The sequence below is a fragment of the Anas platyrhynchos genome, chromosome 4 (genome assembly GCF_047663525.1).
Source record: "Anas platyrhynchos isolate ZD024472 breed Pekin duck chromosome 4, IASCAAS_PekinDuck_T2T, whole genome shotgun sequence".
Classification (NCBI taxonomy): Eukaryota; Metazoa; Chordata; class Aves; order Anseriformes; family Anatidae; genus Anas; species Anas platyrhynchos.
The window spans coordinates 5673184-5699929 of NC_092590.1; the positions used below are offsets into that span (position 1 = coordinate 5673184).

Consider the following 26746-nt stretch of genomic DNA (forward strand, 5'->3'; position numbering starts at 1 on the left):
ATAACTCTTGTATTTACTGGCCACTAGCCATCTCTAGCATTGTGCAGCAAGATGAGTCATTTATCAAGACATCAAAAACACCTGAAATTTACTGAACATGTTCATGTCTTCCAAAAGCCACCAGAGAAAATTAAGCATAGCTTAATTTTCTAATAATTTCTAATAATTATTATTATAATAATTATTAATTTCTAATAATTTCTTAATTTTCTAATATTTGATAATAATCAATTTTTCTAATATTTGATAATAATCAAACACCTCTCTTCTGTTCCTTACCAATGCAGCTGGGCACACGTGAGTGGGTTTATTTATATATGAAATTTAATACAGGTACCCGCACAAATTAACAGGAATAATTTAGCACCCTGGAAATAACAGGGTTATAATTTTGCTTAAATGTGTGTACGTACATGTATGCACATAGAATAAAACCAGAAAGCAATCAGCTGCATGAAAAGTAGTATCTTTCAATAACATCAAAAAGATTAACACAGAATAGTATTAAAAACTTGGTCTTGCAAGTGCTCTGGAGAGTAAGAAATAAATGGTGGCACATTTATTGATTTTCCTTAAACTCTGAATACATAACCATCTCTAGAACCTATTTCTGTAGGTGATAATTAAACTGTCCTGCTTTTATGGCTGCTTTATTCTTTAATAGTTGAGCTATCCAAAGGAAATAAGAAAGAATATCAAAGCCTATGGTGAGTGCCCAAGTCTCAAGCACCTCTGAAGACCTTTATGGAAGTGCCCCGCATCTGCTACACCAGTTGTTGTGGCTACTTCTTGGCTGCTGATTTTCTACATCGAGTATTTTTTTTATTGCTTGTTCCAATTACCTTACCCCACAGATACGAAGCACGTATTTGGGAGAGCAGTTAAACCCACTGACAAAGCTGCATGAGGACTATACATCACACAGCTCCGCTGTGCTGTTGCCACACCTGCCCCAGGAACAGCTCAGAAGCAACTCATTTTGCACCAGTTTTACTCTCCTGTCAGACACGTCTTGTGGCAGTGTTCCTCCCAAACCATTGCCATTAACCATTTATTTCTTCTAATACATATTCTTGTATTACTGCAGGGGTGAAGTGAAAAATAGCTACAGCATCAGATCATACTCTGACTTACGAGAAAGGAAATTTGAACAAAACAGGTGTTTTTATAGTTCAGGTTGATCGGACTAATAAAATTGATAAGACTAATATTGTGCTAATTTCCTCTTCATGCAACTGAACTGAAATTGTTTCTGAATAGTCTCTATAAACACATCTCATCTATCACTGTTTTTGGTAATGCTTTCTAAGAAAAAAATGTAACATGTACAGAAAAATAACAAACATTCACAAACTAAAACATTTAAACTGGCCTAAAAAAGTCTGATTAAGCATTCAGTCTTTCAAGTGATTCAACAATCCTGTAGGAAATAGATCTGTGTTCACAAAATATAATGTTTTGTTTCAAAGACACGTCATGCATCGCTGCATATACTGAAAACATGAAATTTGTGCATCTTAATAGCCACTCACATACACACACACACACGGGGTACTTCAAAATAAACAGCACTCATTTGAATAAAAAATACACTTCCAACAACAGATTTTCTCTATTAAATCCATGTTTATTGCTTAAGTTTTATCACAGTGGAGATTAAATTACGCTTAATCATCCGGTCAGTGCTTTTGTACCTTCTTCAATACCAAAAAAACATTTAAACCAAGTCATTCATACACTCGAAGTCTTATTACCATCCCACCGTTCATCGCCTCTGTGTGCTCCTTTAGTTGCCACAAACTGTAAGATTGTAAAAAGGTATAGCTAATAGACCTATTTGTAACACCATTTTCTTCAAGTATTCAGAAAGCAGTACACGTAGCCGTACTGCATATTAGAAACATATCCGTACGGTTATTTATTGCTATAGGACAGAGGCTCCTGATGGAATGGTAGTGAAATATTGCATCACCGTGTATGAAGATGATCTCAGCGCTCTGTTAGCATCACAACTTTTCCCATGTTAGTGAACAACACTAAGTAAAATGGGTTTCCTTCCTTCCTCTTCCAGGCATGGGATTTCAAACTACAAATAAATAAAGCATACACTCACAACGTGTGTAGTGCAAATTCCAAGTAAACAGAATGACATGGAAATAAACGCATAGTTGCCAGCTCTGGTTCGGCAGGGCCGCGATCATTTATTATTTTTTTTTTTATCTTTTTTTTTTTTTTTTTTTTTTTAACGCCCAGCCTCCCCGCCCTCGGTTCGCACCGCACCGCCGCAGGAGTCCCGTGTCAGCTAGAATGATTGAAAGAGATTGTTGCAGAGAGGGGCCAGCCGGAGCAGGGGGTGGCAGAGACGGCCACCGCAGCCCCCGCGCTCACCGGGCTGGGCTTGGCCTCGTGCCTCCTGCCCGGCCTCGCGCCCCGCGGTCGCAGAAGTGACATTGGCAACTATGGGAAACATGGATTGCGCGGCCCAGACCAAGAGAAGGTAATAGTTTTCCAGATACAACCGTTCGAAGAGAACATCTACAACATTGTGATTTAGGAAAAAAAAACGTAATAGTAATGAGAATTAATAGGAAAGACATTCAAACTTGTAGTGTTTTCCTGTTTGCTTGTTTGTTTCCTAAACCTCACACGGTGGTTTGATTCTGCACTGCTCTGGGCCATTACGAAACATTCTGCGTTAAGCACAGGGTAGATTTTTTTTTGGTTTCAGTTTTCTTAATTACGCATATCTACTTCCCACACAGCCATATTTTAAACTGAAATAAAACTCCCTAATATTTTCATGGCATAAATTACATATGCAGAGAAAGGCAACAAATACAATTTTGTATAAATTAAGAATTAAGACTTATTGTAGGCTTGCTCAGTACCCTGTTCTCTGAAGTACTGGTAGTGAGCAGGAGAGTCATGCAGCTTATCAGAAAAGATAGTACACATCTTTACCATTTTTCTTCAGTGCTCATTTTAAGATTTTTTTTTTATATCTGGGTTCTCATTCTGCAACTTACTATTTCTTGCAAAAGCATTGGGATTTTTTTTTAAACAGCTTTCCTATACACACTGAGCCTTCAACAAATGAAACACAGCTAGCACTAAGTTCTCTCAGCTAAAAGATGGATATATTAAAATAAAAAAATAAAAGGATAAAACTCTGCAAATAAAAAGAAACCTTTCCTCATTTGGGACACATATAGCTCTTAAAAACTGAAAATTCATAAATACGATCATCATATAACTTTAGAGAATTAAGGCTTCTAAAAACTTCAGTGCCAAAATAACCTCTCTGCATCAGTATTAAGAATAAAGTATCTTCTATTTTCGGTTGTGCTTGCTTTTCTTTCATTTTTAAAAAAAGACTTTCCTTAGTTCCATAGAATTTTGTCACGTAATATTACATACTGTAGGGGAGTGTTAGAACTGCTTATTGACATTTTAAGTAGTTGTTAGACTAAGTTACAGCGATAAAATTTGATTACTGATCTGATTCATTACTATTTTACATGGGGTGGTTGGCTCATTTCACCTTTTTTTCGTGTTTCATGTGGCCGTTTCTTCTATACTTGCCATTGGGTATCCCGTTCTGGTAATGTCCATTAACAGTGCTATGTTCATCATTTGACCAAAGATGTTTGCTTTTTTTGCGGATAAATTTTGTTAGCCTGGCCAGAACATAATAAAATAAGGCAGCACCCACTAGAACAACAAAGGCAATATCCAGTAAGAAATACTGATAGAAAGAGATGCTGTAAACAGCGGCACGTAGATGTTGCGCTCCGTTGTGACGGAGGATATAGTTAATCCAGTACACAGTCCGGTTAACGGGATGACCCGGTTGGTCTTTGTGAATTTCAGACAGCCTCTGGGCCCGTTGCCTGTAGCTGCGTGAAAGAAACAAAGAAAATGGGACAAGGTAAAAAGCACAGCCAGCACTCTGAGCAATGCAAGCCTGTAAACACGTAAATATACTCTAGAGGCCAAAGCACGTCGTTTACTGCGGAACTCTCACAACAACCCACACAAGGGATGACCTCTCTGCATCAGTCTTTACAGCTCATTGACAAAGAATTACTAAAAACACAGACCCATGGATGAGCCAGGTTGAAATCCACCCTTCAGCAACAGGCCTGTAGCAGTGATGAAGAACCGAACTGACCTGCTGACAGATGGGAATCCTATCTGATCTCAGATGAACATATTTGCCCTTCCCACTCAAAGTGGCAACATACCCTAACACGCTGCTCCCTCACACTATTGTGCAACTGTATTAATAGGGAAACAGAACAAAGTGCGAATCTTGGGTCTAGAATTCCTCTTAGGTCTTGAGTTCAGCCTAAAACTGATTTTTCATGATGAGCTGCCCCTGGAAGCTGATCACATCAAATTCCTTCCCTTCCCACTGCTGCAGGGTCGACGGGTTATTTGTGCAGGACTTACCTTTATACTAGGGATAATTATACAAGAAAAAGCCAAAGCAACTGATGCTACCAAGATGACTTCAGCAACTCTCCCCTTCACTGAGATTCTGCTGCTAACGAGCTCATTTTGTACAGATTTCTCCTTTTCCATGGCAAGTGCTGCTTAAAAACTTTGCTCCCATGAGAGCAAGAAACATTGTCTTCACTATACTCTAAAATGTCTATTAATTTAAAACAAGAAGCAACCAGCTAAAACATCACTTTTTTAAATCCAGAGATAGACTGTAAATTGACTGTCCTCATACTTTAATATTACTGAGCAAATTGATTTGATGGGATTAAAAATAGTTACAAAACCCAGTTCATGAGCTTGTATTTATTCCACCTGAATGACAGAGTTACAGAAAGGCTGGCGCCCTCATTCATAATAATTTGTTGCAATGACAGTGTTCTAACAAATGGCCCCCATGACCCCAACACATATATTACTGGCCAGAAGACAAAGAATTTTGGGGTTTGGTCTTTTTTTTTTTTTTTTTTTTTTTGAAGTCATGGGACTTTAGAACAGTCACTTTTTTTTTTTTAGTACCTCCACATTTTCAGCTACAAACCAAACACATGACCTGACAATCATACAGGTATACTTTCCCACAAGCCCCCCAAGGGAGCATAACAGATTTAAATACGTTATTGTGGTGTAAATCAAGACACAAAAAGAGGTGTTGGTCTACAACAAGCAGCTAGTCAGGCCAGGTGTGTTTCTATAACCTTGCTGTCCTTCCCATGGCATCTGTCACAACGACAGAAAAGCAAGACAATTGAGTTTTGGTATGCTGATCAGTGAGCTTGGCATCTATACAGGAACACGTTCAGTTGAGTAATCTTGTGAAATGGGGACATCTATCCGAAGACTTGCCCCAGCTGTACACACAATTAAGTCCCAACACAAACTTTTCCCCTTGCGTGAAGGCTCTGCATATACATATCTAAGCCATAACAGTAACTTACGACAAAAGCAAGAAACAATCGCTCGTTCCATACCTGGGATCATTAATAACTTTTACTAGTGCTTCATACAATTCACTCTCAGTGACAGTCTTCCAGTTCAACAATATTCCCATGCCTTTGGCCTGTACTCGGGTCATAGTATCGTAATGGTCTCCAAAAAGGGGAATTCCCACCACCGGGACCCCATGGTACATGGTTTCAAAAATGCTGTTCAAACCGCCATGACTAAGAAAAGCTTTAATGTTAGGGTGACCTGAAAATAGAAGAGGCATGAAGACAAGAAGAAACTTTTACATCTCCTTAAGGTAAAGTTATCAAAGCAAATGGTACAACACATTTATCACTGGGTTCCTATGACTCCAATTCGGGAAAGCAGAATGAATCCAATTTGTTCTGAAGTTCCCCTCCACTTAAACTCACTCTGCAGAAATTTTGCATGCATTAGATTATATCCTTATATACAAATCGAGACGAAATGGCCAAGGCAAAAAAACAAAATTCTCATGTATACAAGTTGTGTGAAATTATTAATGGATTAACTAATACACTGTCTACTCCTGAGTAACTGCAGTTGGTGACTACAACTGTTATTTACCTATTTAGCATTACAAATGAACCAGGGAGAGAGCATTTTTCCTCATTGTTCATATGAAATACAAGCTATTTAATGACGGGACGACTCATGTTGCATTCTCTCTAAAGCTTCACATGCCTTACTTCAGGCTAGCAAGATATGACAACAATGACAGCAATATACTACTGCTACTTTGCAATGGAAAAATGAGACTGCCTCAGAGCAATTTAGTAACCAAAACAAATCTACCTGGTTTAGAAGTCATTTGCCTAATCACTACATTATGATAAATACTCTGGTTGACATGCACGTACATTGACGCGCACACATTCTTAATGCATTCATCAGCACTCATCGCAGTACAGGAGTTATTTTGCAAACACAAATAGGCGTCCCAGAGACAACACTAAGCACTTTGCAGTCCCTGGGATCCAAAATATTCAGCTACATTTCAACACAGGAAGGAGGGAAAGAAAAAGTAAATACATACACTCTAAGAAACTGTACCAAAAGATGAAAGAACATCAAGCTTTAGCTCTGCATCTGAGAACTCAGTATCTCAGCATAGTTAAACAGAGAGGTTATTATCAGCTTGCAACAACATTCCAAATTTCTGTTAAAGATTTCATTGGAGAAATATATATATATATATATATGTATTTCTAATTAATATTAATAATAAACATATATCATTATGTTCAGAGTCTGAAGACTTGTTTTGGTGTGATGGGAACAAATTTTCAATGTCTGGTTTGATGATTCTTCCATGAAGAGACCAATGAAGACCATACCACACTTCTTCATAACCACGAAATCAGTAGTTACAGGCATCAGTTACCTAAAACAGCAGATTCTAGAAAACTCCTACTTATCCTTTCTGATTATTTTTTATTTTTAACTGCACAGATTGCATACAAGATTTTGCATAGCAAATGTTCCTATTATTAAGCTAAATAGGCTTTGGAATAACTATGCTTTTCTACTCAATTGACCAAAGAAACAAAATGGAGGTGATACCAGGTAAAGAGAAGTACCATCAGAAAGATGTTTCATTTCATCATCTTGTGTGAATTCTGTATTCTTGCTCTGTGACTTGTATCACAATGACTGGTATTTCAGTAGAATGTTGTTGGTTGTTGGAAGAGCAAACTGAACTTGAGTGAGAACAATCAAAGTATCATTGTTACAGATACTCACCGAGAAGGTCGTTTTGTGGTAACCATTCTATAAGCTTTGTATTGTTGCCTAGATTCCTTGGTTTGTTTCCTGAAAACCTAAAATAAAATCAAATTGAAGCTAAGTTATCAAAACCTCAAAAATTGATAAACTCTAAGCAGAGAATCAAACCAAATGATCCATGAGAGCCGAGCACATTTCTAGTTACACAGAGATACCATTTATTTACCATTAAAAGAAAATAGCCTCAACCAAAATACTATATAATTAATAACTAGAAAATGTTTTTTCATCATTCCATTTCCTTACAGCCTAGTTCAAAATTCAATGTTTTCTATTTACATTATGGCAATGCAGTTATTTCTAAAAATGTATACAACTTACCATGGTGACTGGCAGGAGGTTTCATAACCTCTCTGTGGCTCCAAGTTCGTTACTTTACTGAAAACACTGATTAGCACTACATAACTCCACTGAGAACATCCCATCAGCACAAAAATAATAAGCCCTATTATCATTAACACAAGGCACTCCCTTTCAGTTAGCCTGTCCCTTACAGCTTTTAAGAACCGACACCATCTCATTTTAAGAGAAATTAATACTACATGGAAAGGAAAGGGTGACAGCTCAGTTTATGAGGCGAGAAGCTATTGGTAAAAAAGTTGAGATTAGACTGTAAGGTGCATTTCTGTTACTTGCCCACCTGCCTGAAATCTAATGGAAATGTCTTGGTCACCTGAGGTTTTTGGAAGTTTTATGAACAGAATACATCCTCAAACTGATTTATACATCATAGACAGTTTATATGTAAATTAAATACGTTCTAAACAAAATAAAGAGGGGGAAATAAGCTAACAGTGACTAGAGAATTTCTTAGTTTGACAGCTCCATCAGAAGACCTAAAAACACTCCTGGTTATTAGACAGCATTAGAACTGTAGCTTCATAGAGAATCACCTACAAATTCCCAATGACCTGAACCATATAGAATATATAAGCTATTTAGAAAGACATGTTAAAAAAAGGCAAATTCCCGACCTTATATAAAAGCAATTAAGCCACATTACTGGTTTTGGCTCTAACTAGTATCACATAAGCAGAAGAATATAAAGAACTGCAAAGATTCCCTTGATTTGGCATCCTGACTTAAGAGGTACAAACAGTACCACCTTTCCTATTCTCAGGAATGCCTAGTACAAAAACCACCTGCTTCCAACACAGATCATAGGTGAGCAGAAAAAAAATCTGAGTAAAATTGGACTAAATTTCATATTTAGGTGTCTAACTGTGGATCTCAAATTCCCATAGATCTGACAGAAAGCCACTCGCTCAGCTCTCCCAAAGGCCACGTCTTGCACCTAGTCCCAGAGACATCTTCCCATCGCCTGAATCATGCTGGAAAGAAAGAGAGTTAAGTTTCTTTATCCAAAAAAGCCCCTTAACAGATAATAGATGATAAAAACAGAAGAAGATATGGGAGAAGTGGGGGAAAAATGTTGCATAGACTGCTAATACAACTCTGAAAGTTCAGCAAGAACAGCAGTCAAACCATTGACCTGATGAAGTGTTACTTGGAAGCCAATGGCTCACATGTATTCCTCCGAATTACACTCCAGAGAATTACACATCCAGAGAGTGATGCTGCACATGAAACAAAGCTGGCTAAGGACAGTTGATACTGCATTTTTACAGTAACTTTAAGGAGCTGCTCAAGTTTTTACAGCCAAAAAATCTTACTGATTCTTACTTCTGCACATTTTTCTTCCTGTGATTCCTCACAGAGAAAGACAAATAAAAGGAGCAATATTGAAAGTCCCTGTTTTCAGATAGGGGGGAAGAAACGAAAGCAGGAAGGTTGGCAGGGGGAGCAAGCCTTGAATCCTTCCTTCCTAAGACTGTATCAGCAGAATGTCATTCTCACTCCCTACAGGGATTTCTTTATCACAAGTGATGAGAGCATGTCACAAATGTTATAACCTCAGAAACTCTTTTTGCTCTCCCCAGTCCTTCCAGGATATGAACTCAGCACAGGCGTATATAACCTATGCCTTATCCTGCCACGAAATCGTTGCTCTTGCTTGTTACCAGGGGAATACAGCATTTCCATACAGACTATCTTTCAAAAGAGTCAGGTCCTCTGTGCCACCCAGACTGCCTGCATTTCAGATTCTGCCTTAGATGCGACTCTAAAGATGGCACAATAGGAAGTGACTGTGCTTCAAATTACCCCAAATACATCTGTCATCACACTTACCTCCAAATAACTCTCTGAGGCAGTCTTCCCAGTGCAAGTGCTAACTTATTTGCTATGTCTTCTGACAGATATTTCACTCCAGCTCCGAATGAAACGAGGACAAAGCCATTTTCATTAGCACCATTCACCCATGCCTGGAGATCCTGTTAAAGCAAAATTTGCATTGAGCACTGTAGAAGCACAGGTGTTTACCAGCTAAATAAATAGAAACAGATTAAGTAAGCATTGCTTAGCACAATCATTTGCTGGTCCCTGGTTACTTCGTAAGGCAAGTTTCAGAAGTAAAATGTTTTGGAAATTACAAAGTACAATGACTCAGAATACAAGGTATGGGCTATGAACACCGAAATTCTGCCGGGTTTGTTTTAGCTTCCGTATTAACAACTTCCTGAGACAATTTCTTTACAGTTGACACACAAGTAAAAAAAGAAAAAGAAAAGAAAAAGAAATAACTCTGCATTTTAACCCAGCAAAATATAAATAGATCTTGTAGTATCAGCCTGGTTGCAAAACACAGTAAAAACACTAAGTCAGGGACTCAATTGGTTGACCTCTGTCCTTAAAGACAGCGAGAGGTTATTTTTTATTTGACTTATAGAAAAATAATAAAACACGACAGAACCCAGAGCCTTCAAAAGGCACCTGCAGGCATCACGGTGCTCCAGCCCCTGGCCCGAAGAGAGGAAAAGCAAGCAAGAGAGGACTGCAGCAGTGTTGGTGCCAGCCTTCTGGGTGATGGATGGATCCCAGGGAGCGCCGTCACCTCCACCCACACGTCAGCGAGTTACAACGCCCACCTCCAAGTGACCTTGGTCACCGCAGAAATTACAGGTGAAATTTCCCCTGGGCTTGAAGCAACCAAAAAGCCATAAAGGTAGCCTGAGCCTCGCTGGCACAAGACACTTCAGGGCTGGTAGGCTTACCCACAATCCAGCCCAAATCCTGCCGGGCCCGGGGTTTTGCTGCATTGAAACCATGCTGCGCCGGGCCAGGCGCAGGTAACTCACCCGCAGCCACTGCTTCAGGCAAGCACAGTTAAGTTACAAAGGAGACAGCAAAATCTGAACCCTGGGGCTGACTTTGTGGAAGCAGGGTTTATGTAACTGATGAAAATGCAAGCCAGCAGATGCGAGTACCTAACACCACTGGGATGGCAGAGCTCTGCAGAGTAAGAGGAAAAACCGTCTTAGTGGAGTAGATGGAGCAGAGCTGCAAGCTAAACAAGTCTCCAACACCAGAACAATGTCATTTCAGGAAAAAAAAAAAAAAAAGGCAAAAAAAGGTCCGGTGTACCCTTGGTTTGTCAAAACCAATTAAATTTCTATTTCTAATACAACTGTTCACAGTGGAAACTAAAAAAAACTATACCACTGACCTACAGACATGTCAGTCTCCAAAGGATATCTTATTTTCCCCAGGATATGGTTTAATCCTAGTCTCATCCAAATCAAACATAAACCTACTCAGTACCAGAAGAGCAATAGGAAATGAGCAAAAGGAAAACTAAGCACTGGGTTCACAACGTGCCAGTAATGGTTCACTCTTGTCCCAGTAATAAACAGTGGGCCAGACAGTAACAGGGCAACGCTGCACTGTGGTACCTGGGTGCAAAACCACAAAAACCAGCAGGCGCAACAACGAGCTGCACATCAGGCTGGGATTGTGCAGTGAAAAAAGGGATTTCCATTTTCTCTAGACTCCATGCTTCTTCGTTTTTCTTCATCCTCTTCCAGTGCCCTTTCATTTCTATTTTTTTCCTTTGTCTGCAGAGGGAGGGGGAAGAAGGGAAGGCAGAGGGAGGGAAGTGTCTGTGACCTGCCTGGAAGCTGAATCATTTATTATTGGCTACACTTCTGGCACAGAAGTTTCCAACCGGTTTTGTGATTTAAAGTTTGTCCTTGAATTTTACTTAAGGACCTAAGGCATGCTCCAAATGTAATTATATTATAGTCGCGTAGCGGTTCAACTACTTACATCTTGAGCTATTTCCTATCTCTTCTTTAAAGCTAAAAAAAAAAATCCACTTTGGGGGCTCCAAGATAAACTTTTCTAAAAAGCAATTGCCTACTACGCTCTAAAAGACCTATCTGTGCCTGTCTGTAATATTTCATCAAGTTATATTCCAGGAGCTGAAGTCACCTATTACGAGGTGGACTTTTTTAGGCTCGCTTGTCTCCCAGCCCCTGCGTACCCTGCACTCCCTTTGCTAGGCACCCTTTGGTAGGCAGGTTGCAATTTATTTCCTAGGATGTGCTTTCAGTACGACTAATCTTTTGAGCTGGAGCTCCTTGTGGCATTGAAAATATAAGACAAAATACGTATCAGATCTGCTGATAAGCTCCCCAGCTACTATCAGCTTAAATTCAAACCAGGTCCTTCCTTTGGAAGACAGCAATGCACACACACAGCCCGCATAAATTCGCTGTGATGATGCATTGCAAGCCCCCGGGTCTTGTAAAGCCCTAAAACCTGGTGTTCCCTGGCACCACAGAAATGCCCCACAGCATGCCAAAGATCATCTCGGTGTTTCTGAAGGTGTGGAGTTCTGCCTGGGATGGGTGATGAGCCCGCAGGGAGCTGGCAGACGAAGGTTAGCAGAGCAGCACAGGCTGCAGGGTGTGTGAGGAAGAAGCGTGAGGTTTGCTTCAGACAACTGGAAGGAGCCTCTAGAGGTTCCCTGGTCTTCACAGGGGACTTAACACACCGATACCTGCTGAAACCTGGAGGTAACTCCTGTGCCTTGCTGCCAACTTCCTGACAGGCTCAAAAAGCCAGTGAGGGGAGACACTCCATCAGACCTCATCCTTACAGACAAGGAGGAACTGGACAGGAGCGTGAAGGTCAGGGCAGCCTCGGCTGCTGTGACCGTGAGATGGAGTTAGCTGTTCAGGACGCTGAGAGGACAAGGAAGGCAATAGCAGGATCTCCTGGACTTCAAGAGAGCCAGCTTTGGTCTCTTCAGGAAGATGCTTGGAAAAAAAAAAAAAAAAAAGAGAGAGAGATACAGCCCTGGAGAGAAGAGGTGTTCAGGAGAACTGGTTGATAGCCAAGCATCACCCCTTCCAAGCTCAAGAGCAGCTGGAAATGTGTTTGCTTTAAAAAGACAAAAACTCAGCACCCAGCACTACTGCTCAAGTATTTCTCATGCAGCATCAGAAATTCCTATCATTTCTTATGCTTGGTCAGACATGGGGTTTCTACTAGGGATCGGCTCGTTCCAGCTCAGACAGGGCTCCCAAGGCTCCTGCCCCTGCCCCTTTGTGCCTAACTGGGAATTGCAGGAGACTTCACAACTCCGTGATCCACTCACAGAATGACAAATTACATGTCGTTACGCATACAGCCAGGACGTTTCCTTGTAATGGCATTTCTAAAACAGCATTTGAAAAGCCCCGTGCCTGTAGCACAGCTAATAGAATTACAATTCTCAGTACTTAATAAGTACTGAATAATGTAGGAAGAAAAAAAGAGACTTTACGCCATACTGTGGCATTAGAGTCACCCTACAAACAGGCTTTTGCATTTCATTACTGTGCAACAGCAAGGCAACCTGCTTTATGTTATTATGACTCACTTCACGGCCAAACTTTTGTAACTCTTCCCTTTGAAACACGTCTCTGGTTCAACAGGACATAGCATGCAATAAATGTATAAACATTACGAAAACAGTCTTTCCACTGAGGAACTTAAAATCTTGACAGGCGAGACAAGAACCTGCCATCGGGCTCCAACAAACAAGTGTTTGCTGTCTTCGGTAAGATTATAGAAATTAACAGGATGAATTGGCTCGTTTTGTGCGAATTGCAGCTTTTTGAAGGGACAGGTGAGACGGGGTTTGCCGTGCTTTGAGCTGGGCAGGCGCGGACCAACTCGGATCCCCCAGGGGTGTCCGTATTCATCGTACTTTGACATCAACTGAAAGGCTCTTCTTTCACTCAGATTTGTTCGAGTTTTCCTTAAGCTTTAATTCATGCTGGCAGCAAGAGGAATTGCTCGTCTGCCTTCTGATACGCAGCCCCCTTCCCAGCTGCCTCCCCAGAGGGGTGCTGGAAATCAGCGCGATGCAGGAGCTGCAGAAAATGAACTGCAGACTTGTCAGAACACGGGTTCTCCTTGCATATATTTGTATAATTTCTGGCAGAGCAAAGCATTAATTAAATAGGATCACTAAGCATTGCTAAAACTGCAAGTCAGGATAAAAGGAGGAAATGAAGGATGGGGGAACCAATATCCCCTCCTCGTAAGGCCACCAGAGTTAGTGACCTGAAGGATTCTCTCTCTCTCGGGCTCCTTTAACTTTCTGAAACTATTTCTCCAGGCAGTTTTCACTACGGATTTTCTAAGATAAAGTTCTAGCACAACTGAATCCAAGTGAGTGGTGTTTGTAGATCATTGGTTGCAAAACAAATCTGCATGTCCTGCTACATTAGCTGGGCCGTGGTACAAAGGCTCAGTATTTTCTTCCCCCGTTCTTTGTGTGTCCTACAAGGTATGGGAGCGATACAGCGGATAAAAAGCAGATTCTGATCTTGGCACATGGAAGAGGCCACTCTCGGTACCAGAGCTACATACTTCATTGGTGCAGATACATTCCTAATATTTACTTTATGAAGCATGCAGCAGGAACTGCGATGAAGGATGAGCAGCCCCAAACTTTTGTTTTTCTCTAATCTTGCAAAACCTGAGTCACAGAAGAGAACACAGTGATGCAACAGGACTTCTTTTTGCCTAAAATTTCAACATACCTAGCCTTCTTCAACCTTTTCTTCAAACTTCAGCTGAACACAGATGCACCTTTGGGTTTTACAATTAATTCAAGCTTTACATACACGTGGCAAAGACAAACTAACTTTTCCAGTGACTGTTGCAGAGTCCTTGCCCGTCTTTTTTCTTCAGGTGTAAGTATTTTCCGGTTTTGTTGCGTAGAAGGAAAACCTCTTGCCTCAGTTACTTCACATCCTAGCACCGCCAGCAATTGCAGACATTTCCTTCACTGAGGCTACCCTGCACACTTGAGAAACCAGACACTAAGAAGCACAGGCTTTGTTTCCCCCTTTCCAAAATAGGAATCAAAACCTGAACAGCTAAAACCCCAAAACCATGAAGTACCTGACAGCAAGGTCCTCAGAAGAAGGTAGTCAATTCTGGATTGAGCTGCCAAAAACTTAAATCAGGCACTTACACAACTTCCAGCTAAAGAAAGATTATTTTCTTTTAGTAAAGTTACACAGAAGAGAAGCTGATGTTAATGAATTACCTTAGACACACAGGTGCATTCTGGGGTTCCCCTGAAATTTTATGCAAAGCACAGCTGAAAAGCCTAAAATCTGGGGAGAGATTCACAAAACCCCCTTGAGTGAGGGAGGTTGTTTGGTTTCATCTAATTATAACTTTATATATTATGACCCCAACAAAACATCATCATGTAGTAAATACATTCATTACTTACTATTTTTACTGAGGTGATTTAAGATCCATGCGTGCTAAGGTATGAAACATTTAATGGTGTCCCACTTATTCTGCTGGGCCAAACCCTGCCAGGTCCTTGTCTGCTTTCATGTTCATGTCCACGCACACACATGCTCTTTGGGTGAATTAGTATGACACTAAAGGACTGAAATAATCAACTTTCCTCTGAAACCACCTGCCAGTTGAATCATCTCCCTCATTTCACAGGCACTGACTGCCTGATCCTGGCAGGCAGGGTCGCAAGGAGGTACCGACTGATGTTCAACACCACCCCACACCAGGCGAGCTTTCCCATCCCTTTCACGGCGGTAGCTGAACATGCTCGTGGGTTTCACGGGGGGAACGGCACTTGCACAGCCCAGGCAGAGGCAGCCTGCTGCTGTGCCTTCCTGCTCCTTCCTTCTCCAGGGAGGGAGCTGACAGGGACTGGCTGGCCTCGTGCCCGATTCGTCCCACGTTTACCTTCAGAGCACTCCTCGAGCTCCGCATACGCACTGCGCGCAGGCTGCTGCTTTTTCGGTGTTGGCAATATTTATTGCACTCACAGCTTAGCACAGGCACAGCTACTACGACCCTGCCACGTTCTCTTTTCTGGTTTCAGCTGCCTGTGTGCAACCACCCCGGTACGACGCGATGTTACGAAGAGTGAAGGGTTTTGCATGTACGTCGCTCTTCTCCTTAAAGCCTCCCTGTGCTTGCATAGGGAGAATAAGCGCTTATTGATCTACGCTCTTCTGTAGGCAGGACAGGGGATGGGGGAATAAATAAAATAAAAATCTTTTTAGCATTCTCAGACAGGAATGTTATTGTGCCGAGCCCACTATGCGAGCTTTGTTCGGTTTGGTTTTCTAATTAGCAGGCTTAGCTGCTAAATGCACAGCTGTGACTATAGAGTGAGCACCCAGCTGGCAGTAACCAGTGGTGCCTAATACTGAGCCTTGCTTCAGATAAACAAAGCACACAAATACAAACATAACCGGGTTTAATAGCCGAAGCTTCCCCTGTTCAGCTGCTCGATTCAAATGTGTGATAGCACAAGTGTCTGTTCTTTGAATATGGTTGCGAGCCACCACTCTCCAGCGGGGAGCACAGGCATGCTATGCAGCTCCTGCTGCAAAACGCTGCTCAGGGGAGACAAAACCAGATCTATCTGAAAATAAATAAATAAAATAGCCACATGAAGTGATCTTTAGAAGCAAGACACTGAGAAATAAACAGAAAGGTACACAGAATATTTTTTTTTTTTTTAGTGGCCTAACTTTTTAGCATCTTCTAAATAGCACTTCTCTCGTGTGAGGTACTTAAATATTGTATTAATACATTTTAACTTAATTTCAAATTTTATTTTAAAACATTGCTTCAGCACAGGCAGCTAAAGGCCATGTATACGCAACTGTATGACCTCTAATATCACTGAGCAAACAGGGTCCTATCACATTGCCTGAAAGCTCTAAAATAACACACCTGCCCACAGCAAAGCCAGAGCAGCAGCAGCAGCACTCTGGGCAAAGTTTGACGTTTGTATTGACTTGCCATGAGCTTGCAAGTTAGCTTACACCTGATGGCAATATCTGCTGTGACAAGCAAAGGACAGAGCCACGGCCACGAGCTTCTGCCTGCAGTGAGCAGCAGACAGCCCGCACCTCCCTGCTGGCTCAGCCCAACCCTCTGCGTCGGCTCACCCGCACAACACGATGAAGGTTATTTTTTGGCCAACAGCCTTCCTGCGTTTTAAAAGCAATGACCACACGGCCAGTGTCCTGGCTCCACTGTATCAGGACAGCGTTTTGTGTTATCAGGCACCACTTAGTGAGCACCAGCCTTGCTGCTTGCAACCAGGGCACGACCCTTCCCACCCCACCACCTGCCTCTCAATTAACTGCGTCTCAATTCACTGCAGATTTTTGGTTCTCCTTCCTCAGGTACAAGCTGCTGTCGATCACCCACTTCTCTATGGGGATCCTGTAACTAAACTTACTGTTTCTGGTTTACTTACTGTTTCTGGTCTGTCCCCTCCCTTCTCTCCCTGGACTCTTCCTGCTGTGTGAACTCAAACTGAAACTTTAAAAATGAAACAGAAAAGGTCACGTTTTTTAAAACTCTCCACAAGCTCTGTATCCCCTCTTCCCTGGGTACACTGACATTGTCTGACCTGCAGCACATACCATGAAGCAGCTCATCAACTTCAATCTATTAATGAGACCCACTGTAAGCAAAAAAAAGTCCCTCCAGTTGATTTTAAAGTTTTGTTCGTATCAGCAACAAATAAGGCAATCCCCAAACCAGTAATTTAGGCAGACTAAATTCCTCTATATTCTTGCTGGTTAAAGCCATCTGTAAGCCACGCTAACGCACGAAGCAAGATGTAACATCCGAGCTGTTTTCTGCGAGGTCTCCAAGCAGCGGTGAGCGTGCTGCTGGCACGAGTCCCCCAAGAATGCTGCTGATAACAAAGTGCCTCTTTAATAATACCAGGCACAGATTCAGCCTTGCTGAGAAACAAATTCAGCGTTTTCTACCGTTTCTCACTAATTATTCGGTATACACCGCACGTTTGCCTCATCAAACATGCACTGAAAAAAATGTTTTTAAAACCTGGTGAAGCTTTTCAGTGCCTGGAGGGCTGCATTTTATTGCCCCTGACCTTTGCCCACTTACAGTCCAATACCAGAAGAATGGTTAAGTCCTTCTAGCTTTGAAAAAGAATGAATTTCGGACCCCAAACACAGGTACAAATCACAGCACCACAAGCTTTGGTCTTTTGTCCTGCATCTCATCCTTCTCTAGAGCTACAGGCGCATCCAGCGAAGCCTCCAAGAACGCGGTCTACCCAAAACTAGAGGTCAACCAGAAAAGTGCTGCGCAACACTCTGCTGCAACGCTCTTCATCAAAAATCCATTACTCACCGGGACTTTGGCAAACACCCTGGGAAAGCAACCTTGCTTCGCAAAGGAATGGGAGGCAGTGGAAACAAGAAGCTTGCCCTTCAAGAGAGGTTATTGAGACAGCTGCATACCGGTGGAGGGTACACTAAAGGTATCCTCACCTCCACGATTCCGATCACCAATATTGTTGGCACTATCACAGAAGCACCAATCTCTTCAAAAATAAAATCTGCACGCTCCTCAGCACGCAGCCCCCTCGTGTCACTTGTAAGCATGCACAGACAGACTTGGGATTATTGAACGCAAACCAACATTTTGTCAATCCTACCCTTTCAGTAGCTGCATATATAACAGAAAGAGCAGGTTAAACTCTGTGGGGAATATTTTGTTGGTTGTTTTTAGAAAGGAAACTCTAAGTACAGAGAAATGCTTCTACTGACACCACCTCTACACCTTCCACCTCCAGAACACTCGGTCAAATTGAACTTCCAGACCTACAGTAACAAGAAAATGGAAGAGAAGATGAATTTTAAACCTAGACCTCTGTGTTACAGCTACTGTCCTACAACCTCTTCCATAAATCCGTATTATGAAGTAATTTAGGCAGGCAATTTTGTCCTTCACTGCTCCAGTACAACGCCTGTACTCTGTGGATGGCAGGAGATCTAACTAAGCAGCAGCTTTGGTTTGGATAATGACAAGTTGTTACTCATTTCTTGTTCAGGTTGACAAGCCTTTCACTCTCCTCCCTTCTCCCTGTATTAAAATACCTACGTGTATGTACACACACACACGATGTATGATATAAAACATGCACGTTTTTAACAAGACAGTCATCACCTCTTCTTTAACAGGCATAAAAACAGCTGGCTTCTGAGTCCGTGCTGAAGCCATCATCTCCAGCCTTCCAGAAATCCTCGCCAAGCCTCTCCATGCACACGGACACCCCAGTGGGTACAACCAGGGGGCCATAAACTGGGACAGCTCCTGGCCCTCCCCACGTCCACCTCCCAAGCCTGGGATTGCTTGTGGCTTGCACAGAGCACAGCCTGAGGAAACCCGGTCAGGCACAGCCGAGCTGCAGGAGCTGGCAGCAAAGCAGCAGGGGAAGTTAATGTTTGATTGCAGAGGTCAGCGACGGCAAAACTTCATTTTGACATGTTTTTGTGACCCAAAACAATTCTGATTTGGGTGAGGTACAAATCAATGCTTTGTTGTCTTCAGTCTGGGACCACTTATCCTGCCCCCGGCTAAACAAGGTCATTGGGGCAGTCTTCCCAAAAAGTGGGGGAGGAAAAAAAAAAAAAAAAAAAAAAAAAAGGAAGAAAAAGAAGAAAGGAGAAGAAGTCCAAGGAGAATTATCTCCCTGGAGAAAGGAGGAAGAGAGTTCACTGACAGGATCACTCAGCCAGGTAATGAAAGCCTGAATTATTTCAGCACATTTGTATACAATGGAACAATGGACAATGAACAAGGTTACTGTACAGCCAGTTTCAGTCGAACATTCATCGGTTCCCCTAAGCTACGACCCCCTCGAAGGCAAGTTTGCAACAAGAACGGCATTATTTGGCAGACAGATGCTTTGTTAGAAGCTGAGGAGGTGTTACCAATTTTCCTAGCACTCCTCAAAAGGTCAGAGAAAAGGCGCTTGAAACCACATTGCTGGAGAGGTTGTGTGCTACCTAAAAACACGGGGGGCAATGAAACCATGGGTGACAGTGGTGGGGACTTCTCCTCCCTCACCTGTCCCGTCCTGTTCTTCCTCACACGTCACCGATCCCTTCCAGGTGACCCTGCCACACTCCCACACCTCACTGCCATGACGGATGGCTGCCACCTGAAGCTGGCCAGCATCAGGATCAATGAACACCCAAGCAGAGTATCAGCCAAACACAAGGTATCTGCTTTACCTAAATAACCTTTAAGCAACCAGGACATCTGACAAGAAAAGTTGGCTTGATTACAATTTTTTTTTTTAATCAATAACATTATTCATTAGGCTTGCTGCTCTTGACTGTCAGCTCTGAACACATCCCTAACTATTTGAACGCTGTTCAAGCTGATGCATGTACCGAACCCAAGAGAAAAAAACTTGCATTTGGAAATCAGATCTTACCTTTTGTTCCTCCACGATATTAGAAATTATAGTATGCCAGAGAGGACAATCGTGGAAATAAAACTAGCTCATTATTTGTCCTACATACAGCTTAGCCTTAAAAACTCACAACTGATATTCATCATTAAAGCACTGCAGATTATCAAAGTGAATTGATTTTGTTGATTTATTCATTTTCATGTTGAAGTGCACAAGACCATTCTAAAATCCGAAAACCTGTTTACAGGTAATAGCTTATATTAACTTCTTTTTTTTTAACGAAGGAAATAGTAAAATACCTTCTGCTGCTTTTAATTTTCATCATTTGACCTATGCAACACCCACACTGAACCGTGAATTCTCCATTCCCAGTACACGCAATCATTTAGCTAAAAAACCAAAACACAACACATTATGCAACTATCCACAAACCAAGACAACTTGCTTTGCGATGCACTGCTGAAGGCCAGGAATGAGGACTTCCATTCCCAACCTCTTGAAGAGGTTCGGTGTTTGCCCCTCAGAGCACAGGACGCCAGCTTACGTACTCAGAGTACGTACGTACTCAGAGTACATACTCAGTCCTTTAAAACAAAAAATAATAAAAAATGGTACTAGCAATGTGCTAAAATCTAATGCTACAGTCTGCAAGAGCGAGCTGTAAGGAAACTGTCCTTAATATGATGAGTGAAATAAAAATCTGATCTAAGAAACGTGTCCTTATTCTTCCACTCAACTGTAAAGACAAGTCTACCAACACCAGTCTGAACAGGCAACTGTCTGCAAGACTCAAAAAAAAACCACTTTTAATAAAGATCTTTCAAAGCCACCAATTTGTTACCTAGATCTAGATGAATACAGTAGCAAGATTAGATAAGAGATCTACAGGGAGGAGCAAATAAATTACTCTAATTACTATTTGATGACAACTGTGGCTGAAAGGATAGCTTTTACTTCTGAAATGTGAGCATCCTCCTTTGCAGTGTAAATTTACTCAGGTAGAAGAGAATTAAAAAACAACCTGACGTTTGTTTCTCTCTTCATAGCAATAATAAGTGGCATTCAGTCCAAAAGAAGTGCCTCAAGACCAGCACTGAAGGAAAGCAGGATATTACCAAAGTAGCTAAGAGGCTTTAAAAGCTGAGCAGGTATGAAGAAAGAAAAGCTCCATTTGCATCCCAGACGATAGGCATGATTTTACTTTCAGTGATGTTTTTGATAAATGCTAATACAGATGATCTCACACACAACTGTTTCCAAGCTGTGGGATCCAATCTATGTCCCAACACACCCCTACAGACAACTGGTTGATCTACACAAGTCTTTCAAAATAATGTTTACCTTCTTTCCTTGCAGCACAGTTCCTCCTCATTTTCAGTGCCCTTTGCCCCCTCCCTGACTACGCAGTTGGCATTTCCTGGCGCTGCTGCTTAGAAGAGCCATAGGGTTCCTACCCTTATTCAAGGACGTATCTTATCAGGCTGATTAATGCCTAACTGCCTAACAACCTGCTCACAAGAGGTTTCCCCATTGTTTCTTAAAACGTGCGTTACTTCAGACTCCAGTTTCGCCCAGCTTAACAGGATCCCCCTGGAGAAGTGCTACAAGGAGGCGGCGGAGGAGCCTTTTTCTTTCTCGCTGCCGATGCCAGCTAACCAGAAAATACAGGGAACACCACACACTTAGTATTTTAAGTCAGCAATCACCTTAGAGACTGATATTTAGAGTCTGTCTCCAGCTTTGGGCCTTTTAAGGCAATCCTACCCTCTAAACAATTCAAAATGCACTATTTTTGCAGTTACCTGTACAAACCCTGGACTCCTTGCCATACATACGTAAGTTTCTATTCATTTATGGGTAATGCACATAAAGAGGCAGCCACGGCCTCTGGGCAGGGCAGCCCTGTCACCCAGTGCCCCTTCCAGCCCAGCCGAGGCAGCTCGGGGCCACCTCAGCCCCAGAAAGCTGCAGGAGCCGCTTGGGTGAGGGCTCCAGCCCCAGGACAGGGCAGCAGCTGAAAGCAGTCGCGGCACCAGCCATCCGCTCTGCATCTACCAGGGTACACTGACAGATCTGAATTTTAGCTAGAAAACGAACCCCATTGCCCAATTTCCCCACCATACGGTGCCACGGGCAGTAGAGTTGCGCATAGCAGCACAGACGTGGATAAGCGATACGGTAGGAGAGAAATGCTCCCACTTTCATATGCAATCACAGCCCACACTTCATGTAAGAATGCATTACCCAGTAAAACTGAAAAGAAGGCAAAAAACGCCTCACAGTTTGCTTTTGTGTTTGTTTTTCTTTCTTTAGCCCCACTGCACTAAATATTTGCCAATGCATACGCTACCCATAGGTCTACCTCAAGGTCACTGGCAGCCTGAGCACACTGAAGCCGGTACTTACGGCTCCCTCTCCTCCCATCACAACATTTCATAGCAACATTCCTGGTTCCAGAGCAAATTTAGGAAGTATACAGAAGCAATTTAAGAAGGTTTAAAAATGTATATACATGTCTATGTTTGTATGTGTGTACAGACGTGTTTATATACAAACATGCATTTTTATGCACACATAGGTATAGGTATAACCCCATAGTAAAACAGCAAAGTAAAACTGTTCTTTCCATATTCTTCCGTCTCATTTTATAGAAGAGAAAATTCCCGCCTGCTTTGGGGATAGTTTATTTTTTACCCTGAAGACCAATCCAAAGAGACCATAAAAGACAATGACGACGTAGCACCCAAATTTATCATGCAACAAAACAGACATTTTTCTTCTTACAGAAAAAGAAAATACCCGTTTGGAAAATGAACAGCTGAAATTCAATCCAGTCAGAAAGGCTGTCCTGGACAGAGTGTGGTTGAACTTTGTTTAGACAGCACAAGCCCACCTTTAGCCTGCTGTCTCAGGATGTTCGTGTGCTGACTTTCTAAACATATCTATACATTAAGGGAGAGCTCCTTAAAGAAGCACTGTTTTGTTCACTAATACAAGGAACAAGCTACCTGTTATGGGGATCCATCGAATGAAAACCATGCAAAATATGATGTTCCCTAACCTGAATTTGTTCTCCAAAAAACAACAACAGAAGGCAATTGTATCCTCCTCCTGTAGCAATACAAAGAGATACGGGTAGAGACAGTGCCCTAAATGGAGGCCTAGAATTACCCTAAAGCAGCAGACCTTGCAAAAATGGCTCCAAGCAGGAATCTGCAGAGCCATCTTACTCCCAAATACCTGTCTGAGAGTTCACCTTTTTTTTTTATCACCTCCAAAAAATAAATAAATAAATAAATAAATATTTATATATATAGAAACCACGCCTATCACCATATTGATAAACACTCTTTGGAACCACTCTGATGGCTTGAGTAAGAACAGGAGTATAGTGCTATTAGTTCCTCAGCACTTCAGTTTCCAGAAAATCTGGAAAAAAAAAAAAAAAAAAGCCAGAAGACTTTGCTCAGCTGCAAGTTAGGCTACCTACAGGAATGCCCTACTCTGTGCCAAGACCACCCAAAGTCTGCCCACTTCTGAATTTCTGGGAAGATGCACTGGATAGTAGCATACAATCAGACAAGCTCCTGCATGTTCAGAAAGCTCAGCAAGTGCTCAAACACAACGGAAGTTGAGCAGGGAAAAAAAAAAAAAAAAAAAGATAAGGAAATTGGTACAGTGATCCAAATCCTGCAGCCTGAAGCAGAACTGTCTGATGTTTTCCTGATCTGGTGAAAAAAGGTACTGCTAAGTCAGAACAGGAAGGGTAAAGAAGAGAAAACAAGCCCTCCAACACCAATTGTCAGGGGAAAAACAGATGAGAAGTGGGCCTGAAAGTTCTCATGCAAAAAGCAAAGGCCAAATTAGGCATTTTCAGAAGCAAATCAGTGAGCGGTGCAGATCTACCTACCTACTGCCCAGTCAGAAGTGTCTATTATTAATCAACTCCAAATCATTATCTCTCTGTTTATGTACAGATAAATAAATAGCAAGTGCAAACGACATGATCTTCTGTGAAATTTTGTTCTGCCTGTCACGCTCGCTATTGTGTTGCTGAACAAAGGCATTCTTGGCTATCAGGTATCAAGACCACATGGTACACTGTATTAATCAAGCTTAATTATTAATCTGTGCAGCCAGGATTTCTGGAATCTATCCATCCACTATTACTATTTCAGTCTGAAGTTCATTACCTGATGGCAAATAAGAGTACTGTAAATTTTTTTTTTTTTTAATCTGAATACAGCACTGGTGCCTCACTGGTCAACTCACATCATGTCCATTTGTTCAACTTTATAGTTTCTTCATGCAGCTAGCTTTAAAGACATTTTTACCTATCAAACCAAAGGAATCAAACTTTCCATACAAACACTAACACCATGAAATTAAAGATGGTATAACCTGTTAATGGGCTTATTTAAGCGTAAGTTTCTTCACCTGTTCATTCTTCTACTTTAATCCACACTTGGTTAGAAGTAATTTTCAAGTTAGTGTTAGCAGCCTTTTCCTCTCCTCTGTTATTAAGCACTTAACTCCAAAAAAAAATACCTCCTGCAACCACAAAAGACTAATTCTGGTGAGCTTGGTGAGTTTCTGCTCCCACCCCAAACCGTTTCCAACTACTTCAGGGGTATATTCCCTCGGAGAAACAACAAAACGAGCTCTAAAACATCAAGATACTGATCCCTTTTAAAATTCATTGCTCAGAACCGCCACTCATCATATGAGGTAAACCAGATACCACAGGAATTACTGTAAAGCTCAGCAAACCTTACTTCTGGCAGCGGGCTGGCCGGTTTGGTTAGGATTCCTCCCACATAAACAACATTTGGTAGCGTGGGTCTTGGAAACTCCAGTGCTACATCAGTACAAAGCATCCACAGGCTGGATCCATGAACCAAGTCATACATGGACCGTTCTGGCGTAACCTTGTATTTCTGCATTATCCTTTCGTATTTTGGCAGAACCAAAAAGCTGACTCCAAATCTTGAAATAAGATACACAACAGTATTTTTAATCCTCTCAAATAGGTTCATGTGATCTGTGAGCAGCGAGTTAAACTCTGGAACGTAAGAGAGGGGAGCTGGAGCACCCACTTCTGCTGGATACCAAAGGCCAGTGGAAAAGACGGCGTACTTAACCCCTAAAAGGTGAGCTATAACAAATCCACACATCTCATTGGGATCTACCAGGAGCAGGTCAAATTTTTCCTGTTTCAGGGTACGCATGAGGTTTTGGTTGCCAACAATCATGTCACAGTTCTTGGAATAGTGGTCCAGGATATCAAACAGTTCCAGGGCCGTCAGTCTCCCAGAGAAGATACTCCTCATCTTGGACTGGAGAAAGTCATCCGAGGTGCTGCTGTTAAAGATCCCTGGGTAGCGCTGAAGTCTATAGTGATTAGATGGAGGAATCTCTCTGCCCTCAGAGAGGAGAAACACTGTCTGGTGACCTTGGTCATGCAAGGCTGAGGCCAGAGTCTTAAAAATATAAAGATGGCTTTCAAACATAATTGGCGGCACGACAACGATTTTGGCAGCCCTTGCTATCCCAACAGCGCTCCACAGGAGGATGAAAGCTGGAGTGTACGGCTTCATAGCTGAAACAAAAAATAGAAGCATTACATCAACAGAAAACAGGTTGGCACATCACCTGGGAATTAGGGGGGGAAAAAAAGTTACGTAATACAACTCAGTAGACCCATGAAAGCTAATCACATCTCCCTATCTCAAAAATATCTTTGCAACAGTCAAGGGGGAAGAACAGAGCCACTAGGCTTCAGAATACATTTGGTTGTGCTCGTTTTCCAGCAAGGTCTGCCTTTTTCCCCCCTTCCTCCCTTTCCATCTGGAACAGAGAGTAGATGAGACTTCTTCCAGCACAGACATCGATAGGGCACCTGCACTACAGGCAGCGAGGCTGGTACCCTCCACAGGGATACTGCGCACGTTGCTTCTGAATTATACACGCAATCCAACAGCTACAAGATCTTGTAGTCAGCTCAGAAAGCCAGATCCTGCTACGTTCGGGATTATACTTAAAATCACAACTGCATTACTGTCATCGTGATATACTGAGCGAATTAAGCATTCTTAAAAGACACCATACGTGAAGACCCAAAGGCTAGAATTCCTCATTTATTCACACATCAGATCCAAAGGATGAACGCGTCATTTATTACTCCTTTCAGCACAGGATATAACACTTTTACAGATACATTTCAGTCTCGCACCCTCAACTGGAACTTCTAATATGACAATTCTTGCTTTTAGTTTGTGCTCCCTGTACTGCGACCCACACCCCCTACCGCTGACGTGGTAGCGCTTCTGCTGCAAGTGCTTCTGATGGGTGCCCGCTGCCTTCAGGCTTCCATTCTGATGTAAGGACAGCGTTTTCTGATGTTTTATTTTCATATAAGCTAATAAGAACTACGAAGATAGGTTTTTCCTCTAAAAGGACGTGGAAATTCAGGCAATGTTTTTCTTGGTTAGTGTAACACTGCTCGGCCACATCGGGATGGAGAATCGAGATCTGGCAGGGAGATGTTACCAGTAAGAACCAGTGTGATTACTTTCATCTCTCAAAAATCGCACTCTGGGTATGAGAACAAATGAAATAAAGGGAGTTATACCACGTACATGAACATCAGCCTCCACTGAGGCACTTCTACAAGTGCTGGACTCTCCAGCTGCTTTAATCGGCACTTGCACAGACGTTCAGGCATGAACTCCAGCCTACACCACAAACGTCTTGACAGTAGCGGGCTTCAAGGGAATGGGCAAAGAATTTTCCTTGTGTTTTGGCGAATAAAGCCAGATGAGAACAAAGCATATGAAAAGCACGGAGAGGGCA

General features: G+C 42.0%; 1 protein-coding gene across 1 annotated transcript in view; it reads right to left on the reverse strand.

Moving 5' to 3' along the window:
- Nucleotides 1-1606: 1606 nt before the first annotated feature.
- Nucleotides 1607-26746, reverse strand: part of UGT8 (UDP glycosyltransferase 8) — a 41209-nt gene continuing 16069 nt past the window's right edge. Inside the window, exons 2-6 of the mRNA XM_027456218.3 lie at nt 24670-25493; nt 9445-9587; nt 7213-7289; nt 5475-5694; nt 1607-3896 (exon numbers count right to left, since the gene is read on the reverse strand). Coding sequence (XP_027312019.1) covers nt 3533-3896; nt 5475-5694; nt 7213-7289; nt 9445-9587; nt 24670-25491 — 1626 coding nt within the window. The 5' untranslated portion in view covers nt 25492-25493 and the 3' untranslated portion in view covers nt 1607-3532. The remainder of the gene's footprint in view (nt 3897-5474; nt 5695-7212; nt 7290-9444; nt 9588-24669; nt 25494-26746) is intronic.